General features: G+C 42.6%; 1 protein-coding gene across 3 annotated transcripts; it reads right to left on the bottom strand.

The window, feature by feature from the left end:
* Positions 1 to 5,103: 5,103 nt before the first annotated feature.
* On the bottom strand, positions 5,104 to 10,233 carry LOC123727877 (zymogen granule membrane protein 16). 3 transcript variants are annotated; one of them, XM_045697882.1, is made up of 5 exons: positions 8,788 to 8,873; positions 8,455 to 8,476; positions 6,820 to 6,872; positions 6,329 to 6,491; positions 5,104 to 5,525 (listed from the first exon to the last, which is right to left on the bottom strand). In XM_045697882.1, the coding sequence occupies exons 3-5, from the start codon at positions 6,869 to 6,871 to the stop codon at positions 5,159 to 5,161; spliced, it is 582 nt and encodes a 193-aa protein (XP_045553838.1). In that variant the 5' UTR covers position 6,872; positions 8,455 to 8,476; positions 8,788 to 8,873; the 3' UTR covers positions 5,104 to 5,158. The 3 variants fall into 3 exon arrangements, with proteins under 3 accessions (XP_045553838.1, XP_045553849.1, XP_045553858.1); XM_045697893.1 differs by having other exon boundaries at positions 8,784 to 8,835; XM_045697902.1 differs by lacking the exons at positions 6,820 to 6,872; positions 8,455 to 8,476; positions 8,788 to 8,873 and adding an exon at positions 10,218 to 10,233.
* Positions 10,234 to 10,841: the final 608 nt, after the last annotated feature.

Genomic DNA, 10,841 nt, shown 5'->3' with positions numbered 1-10,841 from the left:
GTCTTTTCACATAACGTCCCCTCTATCAACTGATCCCTGATGATCTCGTCCTGAAGTGTCCCATAGTTACAAGAGCTAGCCAAATCCCTCAGATTAGCCACGTAGCTTTGAATAGACTCACCCGGCCGTTGGTGTCTCTTCCGTAGCCGGTAGCGTCGGAGGAGCACTCGCTCTTTCCCGGCGAAGTGGTTCCGTAGGAGGCTGACTGCAGCAGTGAATGTAGGAGCCGATCCAAGCGCTCTGAAAATCCTCTGTCCCTCTGTACCGAGGCAGTGACAGAGCAGTGCTGTCCTCCGCTTATCGGAGATTGTAGAAAAGTCCATAGCTTCGATATAAGTGTTAAAGCTATCAAGCCAGTTATTCCACGGGACTGGAGGTTCGCCAGGCACGGCGAGGAATGGTGCCGGCGGTGGTAAACTGAATTCAGCCATCTTCGTCGCCAATGTTATTTCTAGCCTAGCTGTAGAAGAACGCACATCTGCACGGTTTCACATTGTACATCACTCTGTCCTTTAATGACATGTGCCACTCATCCTGACAACCCATTCATCCGTAAAGCAGCACACTGTCGTAAACCATAACAACGTATAGTATGACATACAGCACGTCGTACCATACATAACAGATACATTTACTCAGATTATTTAGTGATTCTGGTCTGAATATACAGTAGGGAAGCAGTAGTCAAGCTAACATTTTAGGCTCTATAATAAGCTATAATGTAGCATTGTTCATGGTTTAACAACTATATATTTTTTTTAAATCACACATAATTTCTTTAAGATTTGAAGCCATCCCATTACAGTATCATCCACATTACACTAAATGCAAATAGAAAAAATCCATATAATATTTGCCCCATTTAAATCGATGTCTGTTCCTCAAATTAGCTCGGACTTACTGGGACTTAGACAATGTTTCAAGGAACCACAGACTTATTCTGTAAAACAAAGACAATAAAAAGCATTTCCTAATTTCATTCTATCTCACCAAAACTAGTTAAGCAGCTTTGACTGTTGAACTATGCAAATACTGCATAAGCTCCATCTATCAAACTGTCTAATCTAGACCAACCCCACAGTTAAAGCGACAGTCTGTGATTAGCAACAAAGTGGTGTCCCTCCCCACCACTTGTTTTGGTATACAGCTGAACATTGAACAGCTTCCCAAATCTCAGACTGTAGCTTTAACTAAAACACTATGGAGTACCATATTTTCACAATTATAAGGTGTTGATATGATATGTATTACGATTCTACACGTATTGCGGTTATATATTGTGACTTTATTGTGATTCGATGTTCCAAACATTGCTCACTATATGTCTGTGGCAGAGAGACTAGAAAGCATGAGAAAGTAATGGAAATAAAATTGCCCCCAAAAATGTGCTTCCTATTTAAAATGAAACTGGTGAACAGTCTATGAAGGAAAATAGAGTTTTAGTGCAGGGACAGCCAACTAGCACAAAAATAATAGTTTGATATTGTTGATGCGATACTGTCACACTCTTCTTCGTCTGAAGATAGAGAGAAATAATCGTCGGAGAAAGTGGACCAATACGCAGCAGGGTTATGTGTACTCATCTTCTTTTTATTATGGATAAGAAGGTAAACCGAAAACAAAACACGTACACAGGAAAAACACAACGACGACGACGACGACTAACAGGCTTGTAAGGCACAAAGCTATACACAGCAATTAATCTTCCATAACTCACAAACCCAAACACATACCTATATATAAGACTCTCAATCAGAGGCAACCAGAAACACCTGCCTCCAATTGAGAGTCCAACACCCAAACCTAAACATAGAAAACTAAACTAGACAGAATGTAGAAATACAAACCTAGAACATACCCAAAACCCAGAACTAACAAATCAAACACCCTAATACACAACCAACCACCCTGAACCACATAAGACAAATACCCTCTGCCACGTCCTGACCAAACTACAATTATAAATAATCCCTAATACTGGCCAGGACGTGACATTACCCCCCCAAAGGTGCAGACACCGTATGCACCTTAAAAAAATAAAAAATAAAAAATAAAATAAACCCCCCCCCCAGAAAAAACTAAAATAACCCCTAATAAAGGGAGGGAAGGGAGGGTGGCTGCTGTCAATGACGGCACCTGTGCTACACCCCCCCTCCCCAACCCACCTATACTGGAGGTGGCTCAGGTTCTGGTCTTCAGCCACCCCCTGACCAGTCCACCCCTGCAGAATGTTCAGGGCTGTGGCGCGTCTCTGGGGCCTCCGGACTGTGGGCCGACTCTAGAAGGTCCAGACTGTAGGCAGACTCACTCTGTTCCGGACTGTAGGTAAACTCGCTCGGTTCCGAGCTGTAGGCAGACTCACACAGTTCTGAGTTATATGCAGACTCACTTGGTTGCGGACCGTAGGTAGACTCACTTGGTTCCGGACCATAGGCAGACTCACTCGGTTCTGAGCTGTAGGCCCTCTCATTTGCTTCCGTACTGTAGGCTGTCTCACTTGGTTCCGGACTGTAGGCCGTTTTCCTCGGTTCCGGACTGTAGACCCATTCACACTTCTCCGAACTGTGGGCCGTCTCAATTGGCTCTGCACAGTGGGCCGTCTCCCTTGGTTCCAAACTGTAGGCCGTCTCACTCGGTTCCGGGCTATACACTCTTACCGGATACTCAGGACGGGGTACTGTTGTCGGATACTCTGGACGGGGCACTGTTGCCGAATACTCTGGACGGGGCACTGTCGTCGGATCCTCTGGACGGGGCACTGTTTCCGGACACTCTGGACGGGGCACTGTTGCCGGACACTCTGGACGAAGCACTGTCGTCGGAAGCTCGAGGCTGGGCTGACGCACTGGAAGCCTGATGCGTGGGGCTGGTAGTGGAAGTACCAGCCTGGGGACACGCACCTCAGGGCTAGTGCGGGGAGCAGGAATCGGCCGAGTAGGACTGGGATTACGCACTGGAAGTCTGATGCGTGGTGCTGGAAGTGCCAGTTTGGGGACACGCACTTCAGGGCTAGTACGAGGAGCGGGAACAGGCTGAGTAGGACTGGGCTGACTCCCTGGAAGCCTGATGCGTGGTGCTGGTACTGGACGTGCCAGACTAGGGGTTCGTACCTCAGGGTTAGCACGAGAAGCAGGAACTGGAAATACCGGGCCATGGAGGCGCACAGGCGGTCTTGATCGCACCTCCTGCACAACCCGTCATGGCTGGATGGAACTAGTAGCCCTGTACGTGCGGAGTGCTGGTACAGGGCGAACTGGGCTGTGCAGGGGCTTGATGGTTGCCGTGCGTAGAGCAGGCGTAGGGTAGCCTGGTCCTACGAGGCGCACCGGTGACCAGACGCGCTGCGCAGGCATCCTCCTACCAGGCTGGATGCCAACTCTAGCACGGCATCTGCAAGGGGCTGGGATCACTCGCACTGGACTGTGCGTGCTTATGGGTGAGATTGTGCGCACTTCTGCAAAACTCGGCGCCCTCCACTCCATACGATTCTCCATATAAGCACGGGGAGCTGGCTTAGGGCTCACCCTTGGCCCAGCCAAACTACTCGTGTGCCCCCCCAAAAAAATGTCTTGGGGGTGCCTCTCGTGCTTCTCCCTCAGCGCGTACATAGCCTCGTACCGACGCCTCTCCGCCTTAGCTGCCTCTATTTCCTCCCGTGGGCGACGGTATTCCCCAGCCTGTTGCAAAGGTCCAGCCCCGTCCAGAATTTCTTCCCACGTCCATTTCTCCCAATAGTCCATATCAAATTCCTTATGCTCCTTACCCCGCTGCTTGGTCCTTGTTTGTTGGGAGATTCTGTCACACTCTTCTTCGTCTGCGATAGAGAGAAATCATCGTCGGAGAAAGTGGACCAATACGCAGCAGGGTTATGTGTACTCATCTTCTTTTTATTATGGATAAGAAGGTAAACCGAAAACAAAACACGTACACAGGAGAAACACGACGACGACGACAACTAACAGGCTTGTAAGGCACAAAGCTATACACAGCAATTCATCTCCCACAACTCACAAACCCAAACACATACCTATATATAGGACTCTCAATCAGAGGCAACCAGAAACACCTGCCTCCAATTGAGAGTCCAACACCCAAACCTAAATATAGAAAACTAAACTAGACAGAACGTAGAAATACAAACCTAGAACATACCCAAAACCCAGAAGTAACAAATCAAACACCCTAATACACAACCAACCACCCCGAACCACATAAAACAAATACCCTCTGCCAAGTCCTGACCAAACTACAAATACAAATAATCCCTAGTACAGGCCAGGACGTGACAGATACGACACGATATATCGTGGAAAATAATATCCCGATGTGTAACTATCGATTTTTTTTCCTTCATTACTATTGGAAAAGCATTTTAACAGTCTTGCTGTTATAAATGTAGTTCCTTATTGACACCATTGAGGTAGGGTTTGTTAAGATGACAGATTAGTTTATTGTAGCTTCTGGCCACTACTGTATGTATTTTTTTATCAAAAAGAATACAATGAAATATAATGATTAAAGATATGCTTTTTATTAAAATGTCCATAAGTAGATGTAGCAGAAAAGGAACAACAAATAACTAATACAGCGTGTACAAAATAGTGAAGGTGAAGCACCCTGAGACGCTATTATCTCCCCATAATATTTGATTGTTCAATTAATAAAATATATAATTAATCCTTTAAATCCCATATGATTCATTCATTTATTGTGATAAATTGTGATAACCTCAAATGATGTGTAACAACGCATGTGGTCTGTGACCCACGTTGACAGGACTGTTTTAATATCATGATCTGATGGGCGCTTCATGAGAATTTGAACTGAATGAATTTGAATGTTTAGAAGTATTTTTGTACTGCTTCAAGTGAGGAATCACTTCAAAAATACTTCCAAAGTACTCAAAACATTCAAATTCATTCAGTTTAAATTCTCATGAAACACCCATCAGATAGTGATATGAAAAACAATTCTGTCAGCGTCTATGTCAAAAACCCGTCCAAACATATAGGGTCAGTTTCCTGGACCCAGATTAAGTTTCCTGGACATAAAAGCATGTTGAATGGAGAATCAACATTGAAATTAACTAGTCCAGGACTAGGCTTAATCTGTATCTGGGATACCATCCCAAAGAGCAAGACATACTTTTTTATTTTCTTCAAATAATAGGAGTTACTGTTTCCAGTGCTGTTTCCAGAGTACTGTTTCCAGCCCCTTCCATGTACACCAATCCCCAGTGGGCTCCGATGGAGGTGATCCCGGCACCGTTGAAGCGACCGCTGAGCAGCCTCAGCTCATTGCCCATGTTGGCTGGGTAGAAGTTGAAGGAGACTTGGCTAGGCTGGCCGGCTGACAGAGTGCGCCCCATGTTGGTGGTTAACACCAGGTAGCAGATGTAGTCTGCTGGGTTGTACTTCCCAGACACCTCGACGATGGCCTCATCATTAAACAGCTCCATCTCCTGCTTTTCACCCCATTCACCACCGAACACAGGAGACCAGGTGGAGCCGTATCTCAGCTGGAACCTAAAACAGAGGAAGCTTTTCACATTGGTTGTGTTTTGATAAGGCACATTCAGACCGAGAGAGCAGGTAGCGTCAGAGAATATCAAGGAATGACATTTTACATTGTACACTGGGTTAGATACGATTACACTATTGTTTGGTCATGTAATGAATATGTAATAAACACAACAAATGAATAAAGACAGAAAGAAAGAAAGAGTGTCTGTTGGGTAGTGTAGTTGGACTGAGTCATTGGTGTCTGTTGGGTAGTGTAGTTGGACTGAGACATTGGTGTCTGTTGGGTAGTGTAGTTGGACTGAGTCAGTGGTGTCTGTTGGGTAGTGTAGTTGGACTGAGACAGTGGTGTCTGTTGGGTAGTGTAGTTGGACTGAGACAGTGGTGTCTGTTGGGTGGTGTATTTGGACTGAGTCAGTGGTGTCTGTTGGGTGGTGTAGTTGGACTGAGTCAGTGGTGTGTGTTGGGTAGTGTAGTTGGACTGAGTCAGTGGTGTGTGTTGGGTAGTGTATTTGGACTGAGTCAGTGGTGTCTGTTGGGTGGTGTAGTTGGACTGAGTCAGTGGTGTGTGTTGGGTGGTGTAGTTGGACTGAGTCAGTGGTGTCTGTTGGGTAGTGTAGTTGGACTGAGACAGTGGTGTCTGTTGGGTAGTGTAGTTGGACTGAGTCGTGGTGTCTGTTGGGTAGTGTTGTTGTACTGAGACAGTGGTGTGTGTTGGGCAGTGTAGTTGGACTGAGTCAGTTGTGTGTGTTGAGTAGTGTAGTTGGACTGAGTCAGTGGTGTCTGTTCATGGGTCAGGGTCTGCTCACCCGCTGATGTAGGCGATGCTGTTGTAGTAGTAGTAGTAGTAGTAGTAGTTGTTGTTGGTCTCCCACACTCTGACTGCTGTGATGCGTCCCTCACCGTAGGAAGCAAATGGGGTGCCACCTCCCTGACCCACCGCAGAGGAATACGAGTATGGATCTTTGATGGCTAAAATAACATGGGAAACATGTTTCTATATACATCATTTTAATTTTACCAACACATTTCTGAAAGATCTTTACATTATGAATAAAGTGCAGATGAATTAACTAAAGTACATTCTGCAATGATTTAATCCATCAGCTTTTGTCTCAAAGAAGAACTGTTCCTAGACCATCATTGAAAATAAGATTTTGATCTTAACTGACTTGCCTAGTTAAATAAAGCTAAAACATAAAATAAAACAAAAAAATTCCTAAGTCTAAGTGAAAAAGACAAGTTGGTGAAAAGCTATGATTTTATCATTATAATTCAGAATTGTCTTTTTATTACTCACGCATTGCCAAGCAGCTAGCCAAGATCACTGTGACAACCAGGATTGAGAACATTCTGCAAAAGGGAGGCATCAATACTTAAGACCTTTAATTTCAGTGAATTTTACTCTCACTCCGATTCACTTTAAATGGTAAAACTTGAAAAAATGTAGTTAACCTGTTGGGTCTAGGGGGCAGCATTTGCACGTCTGGATAAAAAAAATGTACCCGATTTAATCTGGTTACTAATCCTACCCAGTAACTAGAATATGCATATACTTATTATATATGGATAGAAAACACTCTAAAGTTTCCAAAACTGTTTGAATGGTGTCTGTGAGTATAACAGAACTCATTTGGCAGGCAAAACCCTGAGACATTTTCTGACAGGAAGTGGATACCTGATGTGTTGTATTGACTTTAAACCTATCCCATTGAAAAACACAGGGGTTTAGGAATATTTTGGCACTTCCTATTGCTTCCACTAGATGTCACCAGCCTTTACAAAGTGTTTTGAGTCTTCTGGAGGGAGATCTGACCGAACAAGAGCCATGGAACGGTGATGTCCCATTAGACACCTGGCGCGCTACTTCATGTTGGGTACCCTCGTTCCAATACGTTATAAAAGGCTATGCATTCGTCCACCTTGAATATTATTCATGTTCTGGTTAAAAAAGGCCCTAATGATTTATGCTATACAACGTTTGACATGTTTGAACGAACGGAAATATATTTTTTCCCCTCGTTCATGACGAGAAGTCCGGCTGGCTTACATCATGTGCTAACGAGACGGAGATTTTTGGACATAAATGATGAGCTTTTTTGAACAAAACTACATTCGTTATGGACCTGTGATACCTGGAAGTGACATCTGATGAAGAGAATCAAAGGTAATGGATTATTTACATAGTATTTTCGATTTTAGATCTCCCCAACATGACGTCTAGTCTGTATCGCAACGCGTATTTTTCTGGGCACAGTGCTCAGATTATTGCAAAGTGTGATTTCCCAGTAAGGTTATTTTTAAATCTGGCAAGTTGATTGCGTTCAAAAGATGTAAATCTATAATTCTTTAAATGACAATATAATATTTTACCAATGTTTTCTAATTTTAATTATTTAATTTGTGACGCTGACTTGACTGCCGGTTATTGGAGGGAAACGATTTCCTCAACATCAATGCCATAGTAAAACGCTGTTTTTGTATATAAATATGAACTTGATAGAACTAAAAATGCATGCATTGTCTAACATAATGTCCTAGGAGTGTCATCTGATGGAGATTGTAAAAGGTTAGTGTATCATTTTAGCTGGTTTTATGGTTTTGGTGACCCTGTCTTTGACTTGACAAAACATTACACACAACTCTTGTAAATGTACTGTCCTAACATACTCTAAATTTATGCTTTCGCCGTAAAACCTTTTTGAAATCGTAAAACGTGGTTAGATTAAGGAGATGTTTATCTTTCAAATGGTGTAACATAGTTGTATTTTTGAAAAATTTGAATTTTGACATTTATTTGGATTCAAATTTGCCGCTCTTGAAATGCACCTGCTGTTGATGGAGTGCACCACAGGTGGCACGCTAGCGTCCCACCTAGCCCCAAGAGGTTAATAATGTTTTTCATAGTAGTTTGTCAAAACAACAGTCCTTTTACCTGTCAGGTCAACCAGTGTTTCCTAGGAGGGAGAAGAAAATAACCTTTTGAATTGTGACGTAACAAACAACAAACCATTCTTGAATGTGAAATGTTATAAAACAGATCTAAAAAGTTGAACCTACTCTTGTTTACAACAATCACTCTTGTAGTGCTAAGCTACTGTCAAATTCAAAATAATGTCAGATAATTGAATTTAATTAGAGGCAAAAGGGCCACAATGTTTGTGCTCAAGTACTAAGAGATAATGAGTATTAACTTCATAACATTTCCCACACCAGTATCATGCATTAAATACACATTTTCTATTTAGTTAGTTGTGTAGTTACCCACAGTGCTATCATGAGATGTGTGTGAAAACCTGTGAAAGCTTCTTGTCTCTCTGTCTCTGCCAGGTCCTTCTAGTCTACTGCTTCGTCTAAGATCTGCATGTATACCTGCTGAACATTCCATCAGCTCTAGATGTAAGGAGCATGTCAAAGAACACCTTTAGTCAGTTACTCACAATAGAGAAGTCAGATATTGTTCACTAATTGGTCGAGGCTATTTTAGGAAGGAGTGTCAAGGAAATATTGTGAGGAAATAATTGTATTCAGAGGATGTTCTTTCTTTTGAATAGTAACAAATGAATGATCTGAAATAGGGATTAAAAGGAAGATACAATTTAACAACCAAACAATTTCAACAATGTACCAAAATTGTATGAATGTTTACGAAAAACATTCAAAATCAGTCTCCCAATCTTCAGTTGTTTTATTACACCAAGAGGAACTCCTTCCCTTCAAACATTAACACGCTGAAAAAGACAAGTCGATCTGGTCATTAATAGGTTTGCTCATATACCTTTTTAATTGTAGAATATTTGTTTCAGTACATGTATTTCAATTTAATTCTAGAGGGGCAGATGAGATTCTCAATTTTTCGTCTCCATTATTGTCCAACATCTTCTGCAGTCTGTTACAATACTGACATCTTCATTAAATCACTGGCAACCTGGTGGTGTCTGTTGGGTAGTGTAGTTGGACTGAGTCAGTGGTGTGTGTTGGGTAGTGTAGTTGGACTGAAACAGTGGTGTCTGTTGGGTAGTGTAGTTGGACTGAGACAGTGGTGTCTGTTGGGTAGTGTTGTTGGACTGAGTCAGTGGTGTGTGTTGGGTAGTGTAGTTGGACTGAGTCAGTGGTGTGTGTTGGGTAGTGTAGTTGGACTGAAACAGTGGTGTGTGTTGGGTAGTGTAGTTGGACTGAGTCAGTGGTGTTTGTTGGGTAGTGTAGTTGGACTGAGACAGTGGTGTGTGTTGGGTGGTGTAGTTGGACTGAGTCAGTGGTGTGTGTTGGGTAGTGTAGTTGGACTGAGTCAGTGGTGTGTGTTGGGTAGTGTAGTTGGACTGAGTCAGTGGTGTCTGTTCATGGGTCAGGGTCTGCTCACCCGCTGATGTAGGCGTTGCTGTTGCTGTTGTAGTAGTAGTAGTAGTAGTAGTAGTTGTTGTTGGTCTCCCACACTCTGACTCCTGTGATGCGTCCCTCACCGTAGGAAGCAAATGGGGTGCCACCTCCCTGAACCACCGCAGAGGAATACGAGTGCAGTTCTTTCATGGCTAAAATAACATGGGCAATATATTCACTATACTAATAATAAAAATGTATACATTCATAATTTTAATTTTACCAACACATTTCTGAAAGATCTTTACATTTTGAATAAAGTGCAGATTAATTAACTAAAGTACATTATGCAATGATTGAATCCATCAGTTTTTGTCTCACGCATTGCCAAGCAGCTGACCAAGAACACTGATGGAGTGGAGGCTGCTGATGGGAGAACGGCTCACAATAATGGCTGGAACTGAGCAAATGGAATGGCATCAAATACATGGAGATCATGTGTTTGTTGTATTTGATACCATTCCATTAAGTTGGCTCATGCCATTACCACGAGCCCATCCTCCCCAACACCAACCTCTTGTGGTGACAAACAAGATTGACAACATTCTGCCAAAGATTGTCATCATTACTAATGACCTTTCATTTCACTCAGTTTCGCTTTCACTCCATTTCACTTCAAATGGTAAAACTTGAAATAAATTTGTTAATAATGTTTTTATTAGTACTTCACAAAAACAAGTTAGGCATTTTACCTGTCAGGTCAACCACCCCTAGAGGGGAAAATAAAATACACTTTTTGGAATTGTGAAATGTGACCTAACAAACAACATTTACACCTGCTGAACATTCTATCAGCTCTAGATGGAAGGAGCATGACAAAAAACACCTTTGCTAACTAACTATAAAATGAATCATGCAACAATTATGAAGATTTTACTGAGTTACTGTTCATTTAAGGAAAACAGTCAACTGAAATAAATAAATTAGGCCCTAATCTATGGATTT

This window comes from Salmo salar, chromosome ssa02 (assembly GCF_905237065.1).
Source record: "Salmo salar chromosome ssa02, Ssal_v3.1, whole genome shotgun sequence".
NCBI classification, from domain to species: domain Eukaryota; kingdom Metazoa; phylum Chordata; class Actinopteri; order Salmoniformes; family Salmonidae; genus Salmo; species Salmo salar.
Note: the sequence above shows the minus strand (reverse complement) of the source record. Positions and strands in the feature narration are given on the sequence as shown.